General features: G+C 34.1%; 2 protein-coding genes and 2 long non-coding RNA genes across 5 annotated transcripts; 1 reads left to right on the plus strand and 3 right to left on the minus strand.

Moving 5' to 3' along the window:
• Nucleotides 1-4,502: 4,502 nt before the first annotated feature.
• On the minus strand, nt 4,503-6,749 carry LOC126726479 (uncharacterized). The gene is made up of 3 exons (XR_007655934.1): nt 6,709-6,749; nt 5,319-5,393; nt 4,503-4,756 (listed from the first exon to the last, which is right to left on the minus strand). It is a non-coding gene; the product is annotated as an uncharacterized LOC126726479 (long non-coding RNA).
• Nucleotides 6,750-6,893: 144 nt separating this feature from the next.
• Nucleotides 6,894-9,057, minus strand: LOC126726480 (uncharacterized). Its single transcript, XR_007655935.1, has 3 exons — nt 8,871-9,057; nt 8,209-8,262; nt 6,894-7,164 (listed from the first exon to the last, which is right to left on the minus strand). It is a non-coding gene; the product is annotated as an uncharacterized LOC126726480 (long non-coding RNA).
• Nucleotides 9,058-14,042: 4,985 nt separating this feature from the next.
• On the minus strand, nt 14,043-14,936 carry LOC126728456 (uncharacterized). Its single transcript, XM_050434272.1, has 2 exons — nt 14,591-14,936; nt 14,043-14,162 (listed from the first exon to the last, which is right to left on the minus strand). The coding sequence occupies exons 1-2, from the start codon at nt 14,843-14,845 to the stop codon at nt 14,043-14,045; spliced, it is 375 nt and encodes a 124-aa protein (XP_050290229.1). The 5' UTR covers nt 14,846-14,936.
• Nucleotides 14,937-15,447: 511 nt separating this feature from the next.
• LOC126726481 (uncharacterized) lies at nt 15,448-21,487 on the plus strand. Of its 2 annotated transcripts, none has more exons than XM_050431741.1 (4): nt 15,448-15,980; nt 16,188-16,337; nt 17,424-17,501; nt 20,997-21,487. In XM_050431741.1, exons 1-4 carry the CDS (start codon nt 15,660-15,662, stop codon nt 21,213-21,215), a joined length of 768 nt encoding a protein of 255 aa, XP_050287698.1. In that variant the 5' UTR covers nt 15,448-15,659; the 3' UTR covers nt 21,216-21,487. The 2 variants fall into 2 exon arrangements, with proteins under 2 accessions (XP_050287698.1, XP_050287699.1); XM_050431742.1 differs by having other exon boundaries at nt 15,457-15,980; nt 16,191-16,337.
• Nucleotides 21,488-21,782: the final 295 nt, after the last annotated feature.

Genomic DNA, 21,782 nt, shown 5'->3' on the forward strand with positions numbered 1-21,782 from the left:
ACATTTTATGAGAATAAAATTATAACGACATTGGCTCAGCATTTTCACATGGAAAAGAATATAAATGGTCATTCTTACTGAATATTGACATTTATTGGGGTTCAAGGGACCTTGCCAACTGTACATGTCCTAATTTTGCTGTGTCAGTGCCGGTTCACTTGCACCTAAATACAAAAGCTTAATTATATATCAATAATTTTACCTCTCAAAAATAATAACAGTCTTAATACAAAAAAAAAAATTATATAAAATAGAAAGTTATATAAATAGTATTTAACTGATATTTATTAAAAAGGCTAAAAATGTATTAAGCCAACCCTGCGCTGTGGAATTGGGGGTTAAAAGTCAAATACTACATCTTGGGCGTGTTGCCGACTCAAATGTCTAAGACACGAATAACGGAATAAGTAGTCTAACCATACCCATCAATTAACTCCCATTCTTAGTTGTAATCTTCACAAGATGGACGAATATCAGAACTTCAAGGGTAAAAAATGTAGATGCGGTTCTATGACATCTTATCAACATTTGGGTGACTTATTTGGTAAGAAACAGTAACAATAAGTCACAGGACTTGGATTCGAGTTTCAAACAACTAATTGTATGTTAGTGCTCTTCAAGAGTGGTTAGGGTGCTATATTATAGTTACGTTTAAATAGGAAAGCCGCACTGGTCGCCTTCTAACCATTTTTTAATTACCCAAAAAATAAAAAAATTTATGACATGTTGGTTTTGGTGATTGTACTCATGGGAGGTAATTCCAACCCTTTTTACCTCACCAACTCTACGCTCTCTATCTAGTAGCTATGCAGTTGGGGATAGAAGATCCTCTCAAATATTAGGACGAGAGGACAATTCGTCTTTGGTACCACAATAACTAGACAAACAACATCCATCACAATCAAAATGAGAAGAATATCATAAATATTCACAAAAGCATATAAAAAGTTTTGAAAAGGTAAATCATTTCGTAGATCGATTTTGTATTATATGTTAAATCATGTGTCATATGAAGACTGAAAATTTTATTATATTAGATATAAATAAAAGAAGTCCCTTCTCTCTTTTTTTGAACCACACTGATTAAGATTGGGAAAAAGACATCCACGAAAAGCAAAGCATCTCCTTTGAACATAACCAACAAAGATTGAATTTTGTTTGGGCGTGTGAGTGAGTTCAGTTCATATATAGTAAACCCCGCTGGAGATAACGGGACATCACGTGCATGGGGACATTGGCGTCGACAATGAATTGCACCCTAATGGGTTGTACAGCCATCAAAGTTGTCTGTTGGTTCCTTAATAGTTCTCTGTCGGCAAAGACATGCAGACACGTGGGGATCCTGAGATAGAGAGAATGAGATTGCCAAAGCACGCGGAACTGCATATAAAGCCTAGCAGATAGATAGTTGGTTGTGATAGGATAAGATAAGTTGTCGTCAATCCTTAATACCATAAATATCTGAGTAGTTCTTCTGCCAAACCCTGTTTTGGTACCTTGTAGGAAGTCAAGGTCTTCTGAGGTCGCCGGCCCACAACTTCAATTCATATGAATTGTAGCTCTAGATGCCTTCAATTAGGTCGCCAAAGAGTCAGGTGGGGTGGGGTAGGCATGGCCATGGCGGTTCGATTCTCAATAATAGCTTGTTAAAAAGTACTAACATATCTAGAAAACTAAATTTACTATCTACACCCTTAAGCTTCGTTTGGGAGTTCATAAAGAAATGGAATAGAATAAAATGATTATAAAAGAATGGAAATGAAAGGAATGGAATTGAATGAAATGTATTTAAGCAAAGGAAGTGAATAAAAAAGAAAAGAATGTAATGAAGTTAAGTAACCTTACTTGGATGTTTTAAAATAAATAAATGAAAAGTAATACAAATGAATGGAATGTGAGTAATCTTGTTTGGAAAAAATATAGAGGGAAATGAATGAAATCATTTTATGACAATATTACTATTAGATTCATATTTTAAAATAAATGGCTGAATATATAGGGGTATTTTTAAAGTTTTAGTAAAAAATTTATTAAATTTAAGAAGAATGAAAATTTGAGATTTTAAAGAATAAAGAAAAATAAGTGTTCCCTTTTATTCATTTCATTCCCTTTCACTTAAACTCCAAAACAAGAGAATGAACTTTCCATTTCCTTTATTAAAATTCCCAAACAAGGGAAGATAAGAATATTTTAAAATTATTCTTTTCATTTTTTTCCATTCCGTTCCTTCCTCCCAAACGATGACTTAAAGTTTCAGATTGTTAGATTAAATGAATAAATTCACAATCTTCTAAGTCTTAACAGTATAAAATTTTGGAATGAATTGATAATTTAACATAGTATCAAAGTTCAAGGTATGGATTCAATCCTCTGTCACCACCTTACCTCAAATTTAAATTTCCACATGTTATAAGGATGATAATTCATGTTCATATGTCATATCAACTCATGAGTATTCGACTATATAGGTCAACATGAACATGACATGTTTATTAATCTTGTTAAGATCCATCTTGCTTCTAAGATGACTTATTTATTAAATAGGTTGACACAACACAACTTGCTTAACCTGTTTAAGAAACGAATTGTGTTAGGCTTAACATTACTCATTTGATAAATAGGTCATGTAGTCAAGTTAACTGTTTACCTAACATGAATAACTTGTTATCAATTCTCATATTTTACAAAATGTATAAGTACATAACTTGATTTCAAATGAAGTTGCCAATAATTAAAATATAATTAAAACCATAATTTTGAAGATAAATTGGTAAAATTGACATTTAATTAAACAAGTTTGACGGGTTCAAATGGGTTTCATGTATCAAATTCAAACATATTTATAAAATGAATCATTTCGTGTTAACCTAAATTTGACATAGACCTAAAGCCTAACTGGCTAACTTCTTGTCGTGTTTGTATTATGTTCATGAGTTATGTTAAATACTCCATCTATATGTATCCCTAAAGTTACATATCGTTTGTATACCCTTCCATTGATGCATTGTGATGAGATGTTTGTTAAGTGCCACCTAAACTCAAAATGACATAGTTTTATAGATTAAAAATTAAAAATTTTAAGAGGCATAATCCAAATTACCCCAAACTAGAAGGATGTAAATTGCATTTTAGTTGAAATATTAACTAACATGGCTGTAATAGGGTTTGAAATGACATAATTTTGATTAAAAAAAAAACTACACCATTTTGAGCTTAGTTAGCATTTAATAGGCACCTTATCACAGTATATGCATAATGTTAGTCATTAGGGGTATGGATTTAAATTTTGAAACTCTAGGGGGCAAAAGAGATACCCCAAACTTGAAAGGTGAAAATTGCAATTTAGTCTAATTAACCCATAAGTTTAGTTTCAAGTGAAAGAATTAAGAAGAAAAATTATGACTTCGGATAAAACTGATAAATTACCGATTGTTCCAAATGTTTTAGCTATGAGGAAAACTGAATTTAATTATTTAACCATAAATCTACCACTTCTCCTCACTTGTGGCCAAAACTTTCCCTCAATAAATAGAACTTACCAAGTGAGACTTTTAACTTTTTGAACTTAGGATCACCTGCTTTGATATAATGATAAATTACAAATTATGCCAAAAGTTTAAACTACTAAAAAATTGTGAATTTATTATTTAACTATAAATCTAGTGTATACAAAGCTTTTATACAACTGAAAAAAAATATTAAAGAAAATAGGCAAAATTGGGGGATATTTGATTTAATAATTAGGTGAGGAAGTGCAATTTTTCCTTTCATTTTTAAATATCTGTATGTTAGAGGTATGATTCCAGCTCAAAATCACCTGTCTACAACCATTTAGGATTTTTATAGAGATTTTATTGATATGATGATAGCTTGTAAGATTTTTGGAATGTTTTTATTTTCTTTGGTTGTTGATTGAAATATCTCATTTTTGGGCTTTGCCCATCTCCAACAAAAGAGGCGAAAGGAGGTTCGACAGAGAAGACATAGATATGGTCCCCACCAGATTACATGATCAGCCCAGTGGGCCAAATTGATATGGGTTTTTTTAATTGACACAGCTTCAAAACATTATTTTCTCTCTCTCTCTCTCTCTCTCTCTCCCCCCCCCCCCCCCCCAAAAAAAAAAAAATGCATTACATTAATTATAATTCAAGTTCAAAATTTAAATCTGAACTTAGAGATAATTGTGGAGATTATGTATATTGTAACAATTTTATTGCACCAATCAAATCTGCACTGGCAATGATTCAATATTACTTGTCCTGTAAAACATCAAATTATAGAAGGGTTGGAGTTAGAACTTTACTTTGGGGAGCCCAAGTAAACAAAATTAAAAAAAAAAATAAAATTGCAGATTAGTATTTATTTAGCATTAACAAATAACAACACAAGTCATTTGCATTAAAAAAAAATTATAAATATGTTTTTTAATTTACAAAAAGAAAAAATAATAATAATACACATGCATATCGCATAGATACACTTGATCTCATAGTGTAAAGTCACTAGAACGAGATGCCCACAATGTTTATTGGCTTTTGTAACAAATTTTTAATTTTTAGGAGGCCAAATATAATTAATTTTAATTTCAGTTTAAAAATTTTATTTATAGGTATAATATTTAAAAATCCAGGGGGTGCCCCTAGCCTTGGTGTTCCGGGTGATTAGGTATAACAGAATCAGATCTTCCTTCAGTGAAACTTTCCCACCACTTCTCTGCCTCGTCCATCTTATCCAACATGGTACATACAATAGCCTGCAAAAGTCAAAAGAACCGTCATAAAGAGAAATCAAATCATTTTTTTTTTTTTTTTTTTGGAGATAAATTTGTTTGTTTGTTGTGTGTGTGTGTGTGGAGAAAGTAAAGGCTCTTAATAAGAAAACTAGTATTTTATCTACTATGTTATTGTCTGATCATTAATCGGGTTGTCAGCTTGGTAAACCTAACAATAATTGTAGTCATACTTTTCATTGTCCAGTATTATTGAAAATTACCATAGTGCATTTTTAGCGTGATGGTTGTTTTACAAATACAAATTCTTGTGAGGTGGGGGGAGGGGGAATAAATCTTCATAAGGGAGTTTTATACAAATATACACTTAGATTATGCTAAAATAGAAATTTTTATCTCAGATTAAAAAAAAAATGTTATTGATAATTCACTAAATCTTCTTATAATCTCACCACCATAACTTAAACTTTCGAACAAAGAGTGATTTTGAAAATTTTAGAGTTTATGAAGATTCTTTTTCATTCTAAAATATCGTTGCAACTTGCAAGTTGAACTTAAGAAATATGGAGTATGGACCACAATCAACCTTGTAAAGAGCATATCGAGCATCTGATGGGAGTTGATGATCCTCGAGACATTTATGAGCTTGTTGATAGTTTCCCTGTATTAGCATATATTAACACAAATATTTAATATAAATAATAAACTTTAGGGCAAATTACAAATTACACCCCTAAAGTTTGGGAGTGTAGAGATTTTATATCCTAAAATTTTAGAATTTGATTTTATTTTTTAAAGTTTGGAGGTATTTAAATTTTACACCCTTAAGTTTCAAAATTTAGATCTTATATCCTAAATTTTAGGGGTGTTAGAATTTTACTCCATAAATATTGGAGGTGTAAAATTCAAAAGTCTTTAAACTTTAAGGGTAAAATCTAAATTTTGAAATAGTATGGTATAAAAAAACTCACCCAAACTTCGGAGCATAAAATTCAAATATTTCTAAATTTTAGGGGTGTAATTTGTAATTTACCTTAAACTTTAATATAAATGATGAAGTTAAGAAAGAAAAAATTAAAATAAGAGAACAAAAAATGCTGAATCTGTCTAATCTGTCCTGCTCGAGTGCTGGAACATTTTTTATTTTATTTTTAATGCTTTTAACTTATTTCCCATCACTAGGTTGGATTCAGTTGAGCAGCGCCTTATCTTTTGTTATAATTGCAAGTTACAACTCAGCCAAAACAAAATCGAACTAACTAAAGCTAAATTTGGACAAATATTTTTACTTAGAGGATGTAGCTGCTGAAGTATGCTGAGCCCTCAAGGATCACATACAATCATTTTGAGATCCAATATGCCCCGAAGAAGGAAGCATATCAAAGTGATTTGCTAGTCAATGTGAAAGGCAGTATAAACCCCCGTGAATGGAGTTAGATAATTTAGATCACATTCAAAATACTGATAAGAGTTGCTAGGCCAAATCTATAATGCTAATTTCAGCTTATCTGTTGAGAATCCATTCGAGCATGAAAGGAAGATACTTTGATAAGATGCTAAATTCCGCATATTTATTCTAATTGAATGTTGGGACTTGGGAGATGGAGGTGCAGAACATTGTGGGTAGTCAGAGCAGAAGATGATTTCATAATATCAAGGTCCCCCGGACTTTTGTAGAACCCAATAGACTTAATTGTATCTTTGGACAAATTTACAGTAACTTGTTATCAACGCTTGTATGGGGGTATATATTGTCTAAGGATAGTGATTTCATTGTGCCTCTAATTCACTAAAGTCTCCTAATTTTTTGTTCATTAAATTTTACTTGTTTCTTTCATTGTTTACCCTTCATTCCCCAACAAAAAGTTGTTGCTGAGTTTGAGCAGTTGAAGAATAGTATATGGAATCAGTATGTTTCAAATTTGCAGTGTTGAGAAGCTTTTGTCTTCACCAGGGGTCAGAAGGGAGTGACATACCTTAAAGATGAGAATTTCTGCTAATATTATAGCCAAATTGTCACGCCCCAAACCCCAAAGGGTCCAAAGCATGAGAAAGACGTCTCAAGTACCTGTAAATTTTTTTCCTTTTTGACAATTCAATCCACCAAATTTTTATCAAGTGCCAACAACAAGAATTATCATAATAATCTCATAGAATATACTTTCAGAGTAAGTCAGAGCTCTAAGCATTAATTACAAGGACCATAGGCCACAAAAGAATAGAGGTCTGAATAAAACTATTACATAACAACAGCTTGTCCCATTAGTGGAAATACAGTCATAACCACTATAATATACAAAAGAATGAGTCAAGCCTAGTCTAAGATGTACACCATCTAATATATCCATTACAAAAATTCAGCCTCCATCAGTAGTTAGTCTAACTACTATTAGCCACCAAAAAAAAGCTGTCCCAAAAGATTGTTGCCTACTCTGAAAAGTTTATAAAAATAATGGAATGAGATAAAACCCAGTAAGTAGCACAATAATAGGGGTGGGGGAAATGTAAGTTTCATCTTCAATAATAATAATATGACAAGAATGATTACATAATGAAGCACAAAGTTTCTCAGAGTAAATACCTTGAAACTATATACCATAATCTGTGAGTATCAATAATATAATTTCTAAAACCATAATATCTAACATAAGATAAATTATCACAAATCTACCACACTACCACATAGACCGGTCAGGGGATCCACCCATTCACAACTGGCATGATATTATCCTCTCTGGTATGCAGACTCTTGGCCCCATGGACAGCAGCCTCACCCATACCCTCAAGGTTTTTCTCTCCCCCCATGGGCAGCAGAGAGAGCGCGTCAAATAGGACCTCTCTTCTATGTGGTCTCTTGGCCCCATGGACAGCAGCCTCACCCACACACAATCAAGGAACCTCTTCCCCCCATGGACAGCAGGGAAGAACGCGTCATCCAAAGTGAAAGGGCACTGATCTAAATTTGATTCCATTGTCACAAAGACTACGGAAATCAAATCGGGTGATCACCGGGAAATCACACATGGCATAGGGCTAAAATCACATAAACTCACAGGTTACCTTACTTTGAAACACATAGTTCATATCCAAATAGTTTCAGAAAACCTTAAATAATCTAACTTCTACAAAATTTGTAAGGTTTTCAAACTTCATTCTTGTCAAAAGATTTTCTAACAATTTCTCAAATAATACAAGACAAGATAAGCATCTTTAACTTTTCAATACACCATAAAATCAATGATTTTCTTATCAAAGATTAAATAAAAGATGCTTATTTTTCCATATCAACAATTCATGCATTTCCCCAAATGTAATATCAAATATGATACATTTTTCATTTATAGTAAGGGTCACAACACAATACTTTTAAGAAAGCATATATTCATATATATCATTTTCCAAAATGTGTTTGACTCAAAAACAATGTTTATAAGATATGGTTATTTTTCAAAAATACCCATTAAAAAGCTACTTACCTCGCAACTGCAAAATCCTAATTCTCCAAGCTCCAAGGGGAGATTAGCTAGAACCTAAACAATGTCAAGCAAATCTATCACAATGAGCACAAAGCTTGAAATTGTATCTAACTACAAATTAGGAATTGCCAAGTAAGAACTCAATTAGGCAAGCCTAGTATTCAACCTCACATGTAATGTATTCTACTTCCAAAATTTCTCAAAACACTTTAATTTGCAAGGCATAGACTCCCATTTATACTCATAAATCTTTCAAGGTGTCATATCTAACATCAAAACCTCCACACTTTACAAGTGCTTCCCACAAGATTTTTATAACATCATCAAGTGACCCATGACACCAAAATCATAATTTTCTCCAAGACAAACAATTTAAATCTTTAACTAGCTCCAAATAATCAATAAAAATTATATTCATCATCTATCACATATCATAACTCAAAACCTCTAAATTTTCACCACAACAAGCCTTAGATAACCATCATTTTAAAAGTCATGAACTCACTCATCAAATACATCCACCAAGACCAAAATCCATACATATAAACACATGAATATCATTTCCAAAGCTCTTAAATCACATGAATAACATTATTAAAGCTTGAGTAAAATAACCTCAAACAAGAACATAATACTCATCAAAAAAAGATTTGAACTTTTACCTCAAATAAAATAATGAAGATGCTTTGGAGTTCCTAAGTATTTTTCCGGTGATCTTGCCGGAAAAATGATGGTGAGATAGTGTATTTTGGAGTGGAGGTTGGCGGGTGAGTGTGTATGTGTTTCAGCAAAATGAAAAGAAAAGAGAGAAAATGAAAGAAAGAAAGAAAGGAGAGAGCCGGCCAAAAGAGAGAGATGTGGGTGAAATTGAGTGGATGAGAATGATGGGTAGTGGGGTTAGGTGGGGGCACTTGTGGTCCACAAAATTCTGACTTTTTTTTTTTATTTTTTTATTTTTTATTTTTAAACTCACGGGATGCTACAATCTTCCCCTCTTAAAAAATTTCGTCCTCGAAATTTTACGTACCTTGATCTTGAAAAAGGCTTGGGTATCTTGACAACATATCATCCTCACGCTCCCAAGATGCCTCTTTCGCCGAATGATTCTTCCAAAGCACCTTTACCCAAGGTATTGTTCTATTGCGTAACACTTGCTCTTTACGGTCCAAAATCTCTACCGAAACTTCTTCATATGATAAATCATCTCTAATCTGAAGAGGCTCAAAGCTCAAAACATGTGAAGGGTCAGGAATGTATTTCCTCCACATAGACTCATGGAAAACATTATGAATTCCTGACAGGGCCGGTGGTAAGGCAATTCTATATGCAACCTCGCCCACTCTTTCCAAGACCTCAAAAGGCCCTACAAACCTAGGGCTTAACTTACCATTTTTGCCAAATCTCATTACCCCTTTCATAGGCGCAACCCGTAGGAAAACTTTATCTCCAATTTCAAGTTCCAAAGCCTTCCTTTTAATGTCAAAATAGCTCTTTTGTCTACTTTGGGCTGCTCGTAGTCGATCACGGATCATATTTACCTTTTCACAAGTCCTCTGGATAATCTCTGGCCCCAAGAGTTTTCGTTCTCCAACCTCCTCCCAACAAATTGGGGATCTACACTTTCTCCCATACAAAGCCTCATAAGGTGCTGCTTCAATACTTGAATGGTAACTATTATTGTAAGCAAACTCCACCAAAGGTAAGTGACTAGCCCAATTCCCTTTAAGATCTAATGCACATGCTCTCAACATATCTTCTAGAGTTTGAATAGTCCTTTCAGACTGTCCATTTGTCTGAGGGTGGAAAGCTGTGCTAAAGTTCAATCTAGTACCCAAGGCCTTTTGCACACCACCCCAAAAATGAGAAGTAAACCTTGGATCTCTATCTGAAACAATAGTAGCAGGTACTCCATGAAGTCTCACAATCTCATCAACATAGAGCTGAGCTAACTGATCAAGAGAGTAGTTCATCCGAATAGGGAGAAAATGAGCTGATTTTGTCATTCTATCAACAATCACCCAAATAGCATCATGACCCTTAGGAGATCTCGGCAATCCTGAAACAAAATCCATAGTGATTTCCTCCCACTTCCATTGGGGAATAGGAAGTGGTTGCAACAAACCCGAGGGTCGTTGGTGCAACACCTTAACTTGCTGACAAGTCAAACATTGCTCTACAAAGTGAGCAATCTCCCTTTTCATATTATTCCACCAAAAGTTTTCACGAAGATCACGATACATCTTTGTACTACCCGGATGTATTGTATATGGGGAATAGTGAGCCTCCTCTAGAATCTCCTTTTTAATCAATGGATCATTTGGCACACAAAGTCTACTCCCAAATCTCAAAGCACCATCCTCAGAGATAGAAAATTCAGGTTTCTTTCCACTATGCACCTCATCCATGATTTTCTTTAAATGTGGGTCATCGGCCTGTGACAATATAATTCTTTCCACCAAGGTTGGTTGAACACTCAAACTAGCTAGGTAGGCCTCAGAATGGCCCATAACAACCTCAATCTCCATCCTTCCAAGATCCCAAATAATTTCCTCTTGAGTGGTTAGCAAAGCAGCTGAAAAACTTGAAGGCTTTCTACTAAGAGCATCAGCTACAACATTAGCCTTGTCAGGATGATAGTTAATAGAGCAATCATAATCCTTAACCAATTCCAACCATCTTCGTTGCCTCATATTTAACTCCTTCTGGGTAAAGAAATACTTTAAACTTTTATGATCAGTGAAAATCTCGCATCTTTCCCCATACAAATAATGTCTCCAAATTTTCAAAGCAAAAACAACTGCAGCCAACTCCAAGTCATGAGTGGGGTAATTTTTCTCATAATTTTTCAACTGACGAGAGGCATAAGCCACAACCTTCCCATTTTGCATCAACACACAACCAAGTCCCTTATGAGAAGCATCACTGTAAATGACAAAACCTCCTGTACCTGAAGGGATAGTTAACACTGGAGCAGTGACCAATCTCCGCTTTAGCTCTTGGAAGCTTGTCTCACATTCTTCTGTCCACTCAAATTTAACATTCTTTCGAGTTAATTGTGTCAAAGGAGCTGCAATGCAGGAAAATCCCTCTACAAATCTTCTGTAGTAACCAGCAAGGCCCAAGAAACTTCTAACCTCACTCACATTTGTAGGCCTATCCCAATTAACCACCGCTTCTATCTTATTAGGATCCACTGTAATTCCATCCTTAGATATCACATGACCCAAGAACATTACTTGATTCAACCAGAATTCACACTTCTTCAACTTAGCATACAACTTCCTTTCTCTTAGAATCTGTAAAACAATCCTCAAGTGTTCTTCATGCTCTTCTTGACTCTTAGAATAAATCAAAATATCATCAATGAACACAATGACAAATCGGTCCAAGTACTCATGAAATACCCTATTCATCAAATCCATAAAAGCAGCAGGGGCATTAGTTAATCCAAACGGCATCACCAAAAATTCATAATGACCATATCTAGTTCGAAAGGCCGTCTTTGGTATATCCTCATCCTTAATCTTCAACTGGTGGTAACCAGAACGAAGAACAATCTTAGAAAAGACTTGTGCTCCTTGCAACTGATCAAATAGGTCATCAATACGAGGCAAAGGATATTTATTCCTTATGGTGACTCTATTAAGCTCACGATAATCAATACATAATCTCATAGACCCATCCTTTTTCTTGACAAATAAAACTGGAGCTCCCCAAGGCGAGGCACTAGGGCGAATAAACCCTTTGTCCAACAATTCTACCAATTGCTGCTTAAGTTCTTTCAACTCTGAGGGTGCCATTCTATATGGTGCCTTAGAAATAGGTGCAGTGCCAGGAAGGAGATCAATAGAGAACTCAATCTCACGATCCGGGGGCAACCCAGGTAGATCATTAGGAAAAACATCTGAAAATTCCCTCACAATGGGAATGTCTCCTATCTCCGATTCTCCACTTTGTAACTCCACTACACTAGCAAGGAATCCTTGGCATCCCTTTCTAAGCAAGCGGTTTGCTTGTATGCATGATATCACACGAGGCATAAAATTCAAACATGAAGCCTTAAATAGAAATTCTGATTCACCTGGAGGCCTAAACACCACCTTTTTCTCAAAACAATGCACACTAGCATGGTAAGAAGCCAACCAATCCATGCCCAAAATGACATCAAAATCATGCATATCTAACAACACCAAATCAGCCAATAACTCTCTACCCTCAATACAAATAATACAAGACTTAAGCACAAGATTAGTCATTAAAGTATCACCAATAGGGGTAGAAACCGATAACTCAAAATCAAGTAGTTCAGGGCTCTTGTCATGATTTTTAGCAAATGCACAAGAAACAAAAGAATGCGTAGAACCAGGATCAAAAAGAACTTTAGCATGTGCAGAGAACAAAGGAAGTATACCTGCCACCACTGTATCCGTGGCCTGAGCATCCTGAGTAGTCAAGGCATACACTCTACCTTGCACCTTCTTCCCATTGTCATTACCCTTTGCAACTTGAGATGAGGAAGAGGAACCCGAGCCCTTAGAACTTGGGCAATCTCTAGCAAAGTGTCCGGGTTGCTTACAAGTAAAGCAAATCTTGACCCCATCACAATTTTGTCCATCATGAAGTTTACCACAACGAGAGCAAGATTTCTTATCACCAGACTGAGGATAGGCATTCTTGCTATGCCTAGAAGATTGTCCTCTATTACTCGAGTTTTTAAAGAATCCTTTCTTATGCCCTTGACCCTTACCGTGTTGAGAATGAAAGGGCCCTTGCTTCTTTTCACTCTCCTTGGAACTGGGGTTGTACTTAAAGTCTTCTTCAAGACTCATTGCCCGCTTCACAGCCTCCGTAAAAGTATCCACTCCAGAGGCTATAATGAGAGGGCGAATCCTACCATCAAGGCCCTCCCGAAACTTTTTCACTTTCTTGGACTCATCCGGAATCAAGTAAGGAGCAAAGCGAGAGAGCTCAATAAACTTAGCAACGTACTCCTCCACTATCATAGCCCCCTGAACCAAATCAGAAAATTCTCTTGCCTTACGGTCCCTCACTACATCGGGGAAGTATGTCCTATTGAAAACTTCCTTAAACTTCTCCCAAGTAATGGGAATGCCCCTTCCCAACTCCGTACTCAACAATGGCTCAGTGCTTGACCACCATCTATCAGCAGAACCCTGAAGAGCATAAGTGGCATACAACACCTTCTGAGCATTAGTACATTCAAGGGCTCTCAGTAATTTTTCCATCTTTAACAGCCAATTCTCTGTTGCCATAGGATCAGGTCCCCCATCAAAAGTTGGAGGGTTTTGCTTATGGAACTCTGCAAAAAGGCAATCCCCCCTCCTATGTTCACCACCTTGGACTGCTCTAGCAATCCTAGCATAAATCCTGTCTGCCACCTCATCAATCTCGCCACCATCAGGAGTGACAGATCTCTCACGCTCTTGGCGTTGCCTATGGCCATGCTCTGGAGCTGTAACCTCATCCACATGCCTTACTTTACGTGCTTTCTTTTTAGGAGGCATAATGTACCAAGGTACTTATACCTATACCCAAGAAACAAGCAAGTAAATCACAAGGCAACATAGAAGGTTAACATAGAAAAGATAGGTAAGAAAAAGAATAGCAGGTGGAAGCTGAAACAAAGGAACAAAATAAAGAATTCATCAAACCCCTAATGCTCTGACTTAAATCAAAATTAATTCCTATTTTCAAAGTCTATAGAATCATAACCTAAGCTCTGATACCATAACTGTCACGCCCCAAACCCCAAAGGGTCCAAAGCATGAGAAAGACGTCTCAAGTACCTGTAAATTTTTTTTTTTTTTTTAAACTCACGGGATGCTACACAAATAGTAATCAGACTCAGAATAACCACATTCCTCAATTGCTTTTCCCAGTAGTTCCTCAGCCTCATTACCCTTCCCTGATTTCAGTAGCCGCATTGCCTCATTCTGCTAACATAATAGCAAATAAATACTATACAGCATGCAGTGATGAAGTTATAAATTTTGCTAGGGAGGCCGATCTATGATATTGATAAACCAGGTCAAAATAAATAATGACACATACAAACACAATTATAAATAATTGTTGGTCGGAGTAAGTCATAATTCGTGTGTATGTTTGATTTTACACTTACTAACCATTTTTCTTAAAAATCCGTAGGGTTTACCTATTGAAATGATACTGAGAAATGGTGCATCCCTATCCTTGGTGCAAATCTAATTTCAAATGGAGGAATTTCAATGACTTTCAGAAGTAGAGAGAAATTAACACAAATAGATGGTACAAACTTTGAGTTCTATGTCATTGTACGTAGTTTCAATGTTATGCAGATTATTCGCAGAATATGTATTCTTAAGAGTGTAAAGAAGAGGACCTTATAAAGGGTATTGGCTTGTTCCAATGAAGGCGTTTTAGGAAAGCCGAGAGAGTTCAACTCAACTTGGGAGGCAAGGTAAACACCCACGTCCAACAATGACTTTAGTGCATCCTTCCCACCCCTTGGGAATGCTGATACCCTAAGAGATAGAGTTTTCTTCTTAGTTATGGGACTGAAGGCATGTCCCATCAGGTGGGTTCTGGAAGCATTAGAAAGTGAAAGAGAAGAATGACCAAAGCTAAAATGTGGCATCGTGGCCCTTGTGGTGCTCACCGTGAAAGGAATTCTTTGGGCTAGAGAGGGCAGTGGGCCATAGTTGAGGCAAAGAGTAGATTCTATTTAAGGTTTGTGATATTAGACAAGATATAGCAGGCTAGAATTTGAAGGTTTAAGGTTATAACATTTATTTATATATATATATATATATAAAATATTGATCATACCTGAAAATGCAAAGATATACAGAAAAAAGAGCAATTTGGGGTGAAGCAAGGTATCACCGCATTGCTTTGATATGAAGTTGCAGTGATAAGGTGTCTTTCCCATCATCTTTGTACTGTCAATTCCATTCATGTACGTACTAGAAAACGTGTTACACATGTGCATGCCTGAGAATCTAAGTTGGAGAGCTCTTAAATCACTTTAAACATTAGGTGACCCTTTCAACATTCATTGGCTAAAGATATTTCAGTCTTTATGAAGGAATATTTGGTAGCAAACCATGTCTTCCTTTTTTTCCCTCCCCCCTCAATTGATAGATGGCAATTCGCATAATACTTTGCTCCAACCACGATAATTCCCTATAAAAACATTTTTTTTTTTTTTTTAAAGTTCTTGCTTCTTATGTAGGTAAGGAACTGGACCAAACCTCCATAGGAAGACTTGGAATAACTTCATTCTTAGCTTTATTAACTAGTTCAACTGATTTGCACGATCATTTTTTCCTACTCTCTTTTACACAAACTTCTCTTCCACTTGTTTTTGAAAAACAACATTCATCTAATATGTGCATCATCTAGATAAGGCAATAACAAAAGTACCCTTGAAGAGACAAACTTCAATCTCGATGATGACAAATTTTTTCGATTTTTTCACTGGAAAAAATAAACACATAGCAATTGTGGCAACTGCAGCGCCCCTTGTCATCTTTGGCAGCATTTTAGCTGGATGGGCTTTAGCAAATCGTTCTTGCAAAACAAGAAAACCTATGATTAAACGTTTTTCTAGCAAGACTTTGAACCTTGCGACTCTCCACGGAGGCAAACTAGCCTACCAGAAATTGGTTGATTATCATGATGCTCAAGTGGATGCAGAAGCACTACGTAGAGCTGAGACAGAATTAGATCGTTTACTTGAAGAGGAACAACTTGATTTTTATATGCTGCAGGTTAGGTATTTTTAGATTTCCACCATGCAATATATTTTAGAAAAATTCCTGCTGTTGATAAAAATTTTCATTTATATGTTGATGTAGTTTCTTCTATAAATCAATAAACAGAAATGAAAGAGAAGTACTTGCATGGATGCTTTCTTTTAAAGCTTAAACTTGTTCCACAGATGGATTTAACATCTTTCTGTCTTTCCATTAATGAAGCAGCGAGCGGTGGCAAAGCTGGAAATGAGCGGAAAAGAAGAACATGCAGTGGCAAAATTGGAGAAGGCATTGGAGAAGATGAAGGAGGAAAATAAACAACTTGAAGCCTATGAAACCGATATGTTGCTTGTGGAGATGCTCATCTACAAGGTCTTTATTTCTTCTCCTCCCAGCTTCTTCACACAAAAAGCCTGTTTAACTTACAGTTCTATCTCTAGATCTAACATTTTTTAGAGCAAGCTGATGACGTTTAGAATATGACCAATTGCTATTTCATTAGTAGAAAAATAACTCATTCGTTATAATGCTTGGGTACACATGAATAAGTTATTAGTAATTCTTTAAAGTCAAAATTGCACTTGCGTATGAAAATATATTGGGAAAAGTTAACAGATGCTCTAAAAGTATTGGTTTAGGAAATTTTTTTAGAATTTTTTTATGAAAAAAGAAAAAAGAAATTTTATATTTTTATATTTTTCTATAAAAGTAGTATCAAATTTTTCTTAAAATAGTCCATTAACAAATGCCCTGAGAGTACTTGTTAATTAGACCCAGATATATTAGCTAGCCTAGACAAATCTCAAGTATTGTTGATGTTAATTACTATAATATTTTGAGATTAAAAGTCTTACTTCTTTATTTCTCCTTTCTTTTCTTTTTTTTTCAACCTTATTTTCTTTTTATAGTTTTTAAACTTTAAAAGACATCAATAAAATGGAAAGATTTTCTTTCTTATGTATAAACTAAGTTTGACATTAAAAGGAAACAATCCTCTATTAGTTATGGCATAAATAAAAAAGAAATGTATCCATTTATAAGATGGAAAAGGAGGGACATTGATTAGCAAACAAATTAGGTAGGTTTACCGTTAGCAAAACATAAATAGACTTATTTAAGGATATATTACAGACTTGAGTAAAATTTCGTGATTAAAAGAACTGTTTTATATTTCTTTTTGATATAAGATAGAAATTTTACTCTAATTTAGTCTAACTATACATATGTGTGAAACTTCCTCCTAGAGACTTGAACTCCAGACCTTACTCCTCATACACTACAGGTACTTATACTTGTGGAGTGACTATCACGTCAGTTTTAGTTTTATTTATTTATATTTTTTTTGCCTCCTTTTTCCTTGGGATGTAAAAGTTTCTCATTTAGTTGTTTGATATCAAATCTAACACATGATTTTTTTTTTTTTTTTTTTTTTTTTTTTTTTTTTTGACATATCTGTAGGGAGATTTTGAGAAGGCTAATAAATGTGAATGCCTGAAACATGAAGAGATTTCTGATGCACGACGTCCACTATATAAGGTGCGGATACCTCTTCTGATTTCTTGAAAATGAAGTAATGTAGTTAAAACTTTGATTTTGTATAGAAGTAGAGTTAAAATAAGAAATTTCAACAACAAACAAGATTAAGGTAATGAAAAAGATAACGGGATTTAAGTTTAAAAAAAAAATCAAATATGAATTTCTAGGCTCATAAGTTCAATAAATATTCAAATCTAATATTTCATGAATAAATAAAAGGCGGCTTACAATGACTCAAATGAGGCTATTTATTATTGCCTTTGGTAAGGCTAAAATCCTAACCCTTTATTTTATATATAACACAATTCTAACCATTCAACTTTATTCAAAGTTATATGTTGGTCACATGAATTTTTAAAATACTAAAGACGTTATAATAAAGATAAATTATCAAAAACCAACACCATAGGTTAAAACTATCTCGCAAAAAAAAAAATTAAAAAAATAAAGACATTATAATAAAAAAAAAAAAACATTACATATAAAAATAAATGATATTGTACTAATGGGTCATATTTTTTGGGGGCTAAAAGTTTCTTGCGAAAGTTTTCTCCAAGTTGGGGAAGAACTCGTCTTCAAGTTCAAACCATCCCTATGATGTCATGGATGGACAATCAACTCTTTCCATCCTATTCTCCTCCGCAAGGCAAGACAAATCAATATGTTACTCATCAATCTTTTTTCACTCATAATAAATCTTGCTGAATGAATTATAATTCTTGACTTGACAAATTCTAATTATTAACCCATTTCACCATTATGGGATTGGTGAAGAAAATACAAAAGAGGAATCCCTGCATACATTTATAAATATTAGATTATCCTTTACATTTTTAACCAAACATCACTCTTTCATTCCTCTTGTTCCCCTTTACAAATTCCAATTCTACAAAATCTTCCCAAAAAGGACCAAGAACGTTCTCCATTAATTTTCCAAAATAAATTAACTTAATCAGTATGGAATTTGAGAGAAAGTCTACAAATTAACCCAATGAAATCATACCGTTGCATGTGTTCAAGCTCTAAAGAATTGAAACTCCATTCATCAACAGAGAACATTTCCTGAAAAGAAAAGGCGTTATTATCGGTATGGGTTGTGGGCGCACCTTGTATGCATATGCATTTATCTTCATCAAACCCAATCTTGTCTCCTTGACTATGCTTCTAGGGATAGTCATCATAAACTGGTGGAGAATCCCAATCTATGGGTCAAACTCTTTCCAAAGTTTTATCCTTCAATTCGATTGCACACATCAACTAATTCTCCAATTTGTCTTGTGCCTAATATATGTTCTACAATTTCAAGCATCTTAGAAGGAGTTTCATCTTTTATATTATTGTTCTCATCCTTGAGACCAACTTCTAGTATGTCCAAGGGTTCACAATTGCCTTCCGGAATCTCCAAACAGGTTCTTGATAGTTCCCATCACTGAAGAATCACTAAAGAACTTGTACAACTCACGTCAAATCTTCGATCATTCGCCTCATCTCAACCATCATCTATTATCCTTGATCTCCTTTATCCCCACAGCAAGCCTTAGTTAAGTTAGTTTAAAGTTTCAACAGTTGACTCAAAACGAATTTTGTGGCTTAGCTCTAAGATTTTTCACTTTGATACCACCTAATTAATGCAGGGACGAGAACCAAGATTAAGGCAAAGAAAAACATAATAAGATTGATGTCGAAACAATGAAATATTAGTTTTTTGGGCCGAAAAGATCAAGAAACATTCAAATATGAAATTTCCTGAAATAGATAGCAAAAGACTACCACAATGACTCAAAAGAGGCTATTTATAATAGCCTTTAGTAACCCTAGAATTTTATCCCTCCATTTTACATATAACAATTAAATTCTAATGATCTATCTTCATTAAAAGTCACGTGCCTAAAAAATGTCAGTCAATAACAATAAAATAACTTAACATTGATCAATGCACTTCGGCATTCATTAACTCCACCCTTACTATTTTACAATTAAGAAAAATGCTAATGGATGACCTTAAAACAATAGTTAATAATCTATCTAAAGAAAATTTTTATAGGAAAAAAAAAAATTAATGTTTTGACTGCTTTTTTCATTTCCCATAAAAGTTATGTAAAAAAATTTATAAAATGGATTGTTAATCATTGCTCTAAAGACACCGGTTAGCATGACTTAAGCAAATTAAGTCACAACTTCAAAATATAGGCCAAATGTTGACTTTTATATATTAATTGCATGCAGAATTAAAAAGGCAATAAATTATAAATTATTATTTTTATTTATGATATTTTAATCAATATTAGAGTCAACATAGTTTGTTGGGGGCACTACAAAACAATATGGGGCCTTGACAAATGATTTCAAGAACATGGTTATTAGGAACCCGATCTTAAGATCATAAGATCCTACATCCTTAATACCTCATGAATCTCTCTAGGATTTGTACTAAAGTGGTATCTATGTAGGATCTCAATTTGGATCTTAAGATCTTATAGGATGGCAATCCCATAGCAATACTAAAGTTACTATGCTTTGAAGGAAAATTCATTTAAAAAAAAAAAAAACTTATTTCGGGCATCCAAATAGAGCCCAAAGGCCCCAAACTGATTAAAAAACATAATAAACAAATTAGCCTAGCAGCCCTAGGCTAAATTGATAAAATAAAATAAAATAAAATAAATGCAAAAAAAAAGAAAAGAAAAAAAAAAGGGGAAATCTTACCTCACCTTAATCTAATTCAAAAAAATCACAAAAGACGAAAGAAAAGATAAGAGACTAGAGAGCAAAGGGTGAGTGCAAGAAGGATAAAGAAGTTCATGTTATTAGTGATGAATTTGATTTTGGTTATGCCAATGAAAATAAAGTAAATGAACCTTCAAATGCAACATTAATATTTGCAAAAAGTATATAATATTGTACAACTTTGTACACATTTTGTATGCCTACAATGTAAATTTATACTTCTAATACAATATAAACCTATAAAAGTCCCGCCAAATAATTGAATATTAGATTAGATTAGAAGAGTGTGGCTACCTAATTATAACTTTGCTAATTCTTTCAAAGTATAACGTAGATGTAACTAATTCTTTCATAGGTTTTGACAAAGCTTATGTGAATAAGTTACTATGATAAGTGACATGTTCTTTTTAAAATTTTTTTTATTATTATATATATTTTTTTGAGATAAGGTAAATCACATGTTAGCAATGAAAATATGCAACTTCCACGTGTAAAGGTTTGGGCACGTAATTCACTTGGCTTTGATAAAAAAACATGTATAGCGAGGATGAATTATTTGTCAAGACTCTTGAATTTGAACTAACACTTTTTGGTATTTTCAATGGAGACATTCAAATCCCCATTTTCCATTGTAATTTTTAAATTATTTTAAAAAGAGAGTAATAAATCTATTTATGAAAATAAAAGGCTACTTTTCTATGGACATAAAAAACGATTAATTGATATTGACATATGTGCTGTTTGTTAAAAAAAAATAAAAACACGCAGGCTATTATTCACATCATGTTAGATCGCCCCAAGGGCAAGGAAGAAGCCAAAAAATGTTGGGAAGATTTTATGGAGATTCAAAGACACTTTGAATGGCCACCTTGTTCGAATGAAATCCAAGCCCACAAAGTTATTACTGATTTCAATGAGTTTGAGAGGGAAGTAAAGTTGCTTAAAGATGATATCGCCAAGGCACACGCAAAGAAAACACAGGCCTAGTAATGGATGGTATTTGTATTTCACCAAGTACAAATAAAATAACAAGGGATGTGACTAGGGTCGGTGGAGTACTCCATATTTATATTTCACCCCATCCCTTTTTTCTTTTCTTTTTTAAATCTTTTGAACTTTCCTCTCTCCTCCTTGGATAGGTCGGTGAATATGAAATTTGAAAGATTTATGGCATCCATCTTCTTTGTAATTTGACTGGCATTTGAACTATTGTAGATTTGCAAGTACTACTATAGTAATGAAATACATCCTTTTTAATTTGCTGTATGTTTTCAACACCCTCGGATCTGTCCAAGAAGATTGTAAACATTAAAATCAAACAATTGACAATGTTTCACAAGTGTAAATTTGTATTGATGAATTTGTAGGTATAATTCTCTATGTTTAGATTCTAATACAATAGAAAAATCCCCTAATTCAATCTCCTTAGAAAAGTCTTCAATTCAAGTATTGCATTGATGTGGTATTGACTCAAACACAAGATGTCCTCCACTTGGATTGGAAAGTGGCTTTAAAGATCTTTGGAATGAAATTGCAATGAATTGCTGGCTGTGC

This window comes from Quercus robur, chromosome 5 (assembly GCF_932294415.1).
Source record: "Quercus robur chromosome 5, dhQueRobu3.1, whole genome shotgun sequence".
NCBI classification, from domain to species: domain Eukaryota; kingdom Viridiplantae; phylum Streptophyta; class Magnoliopsida; order Fagales; family Fagaceae; genus Quercus; species Quercus robur.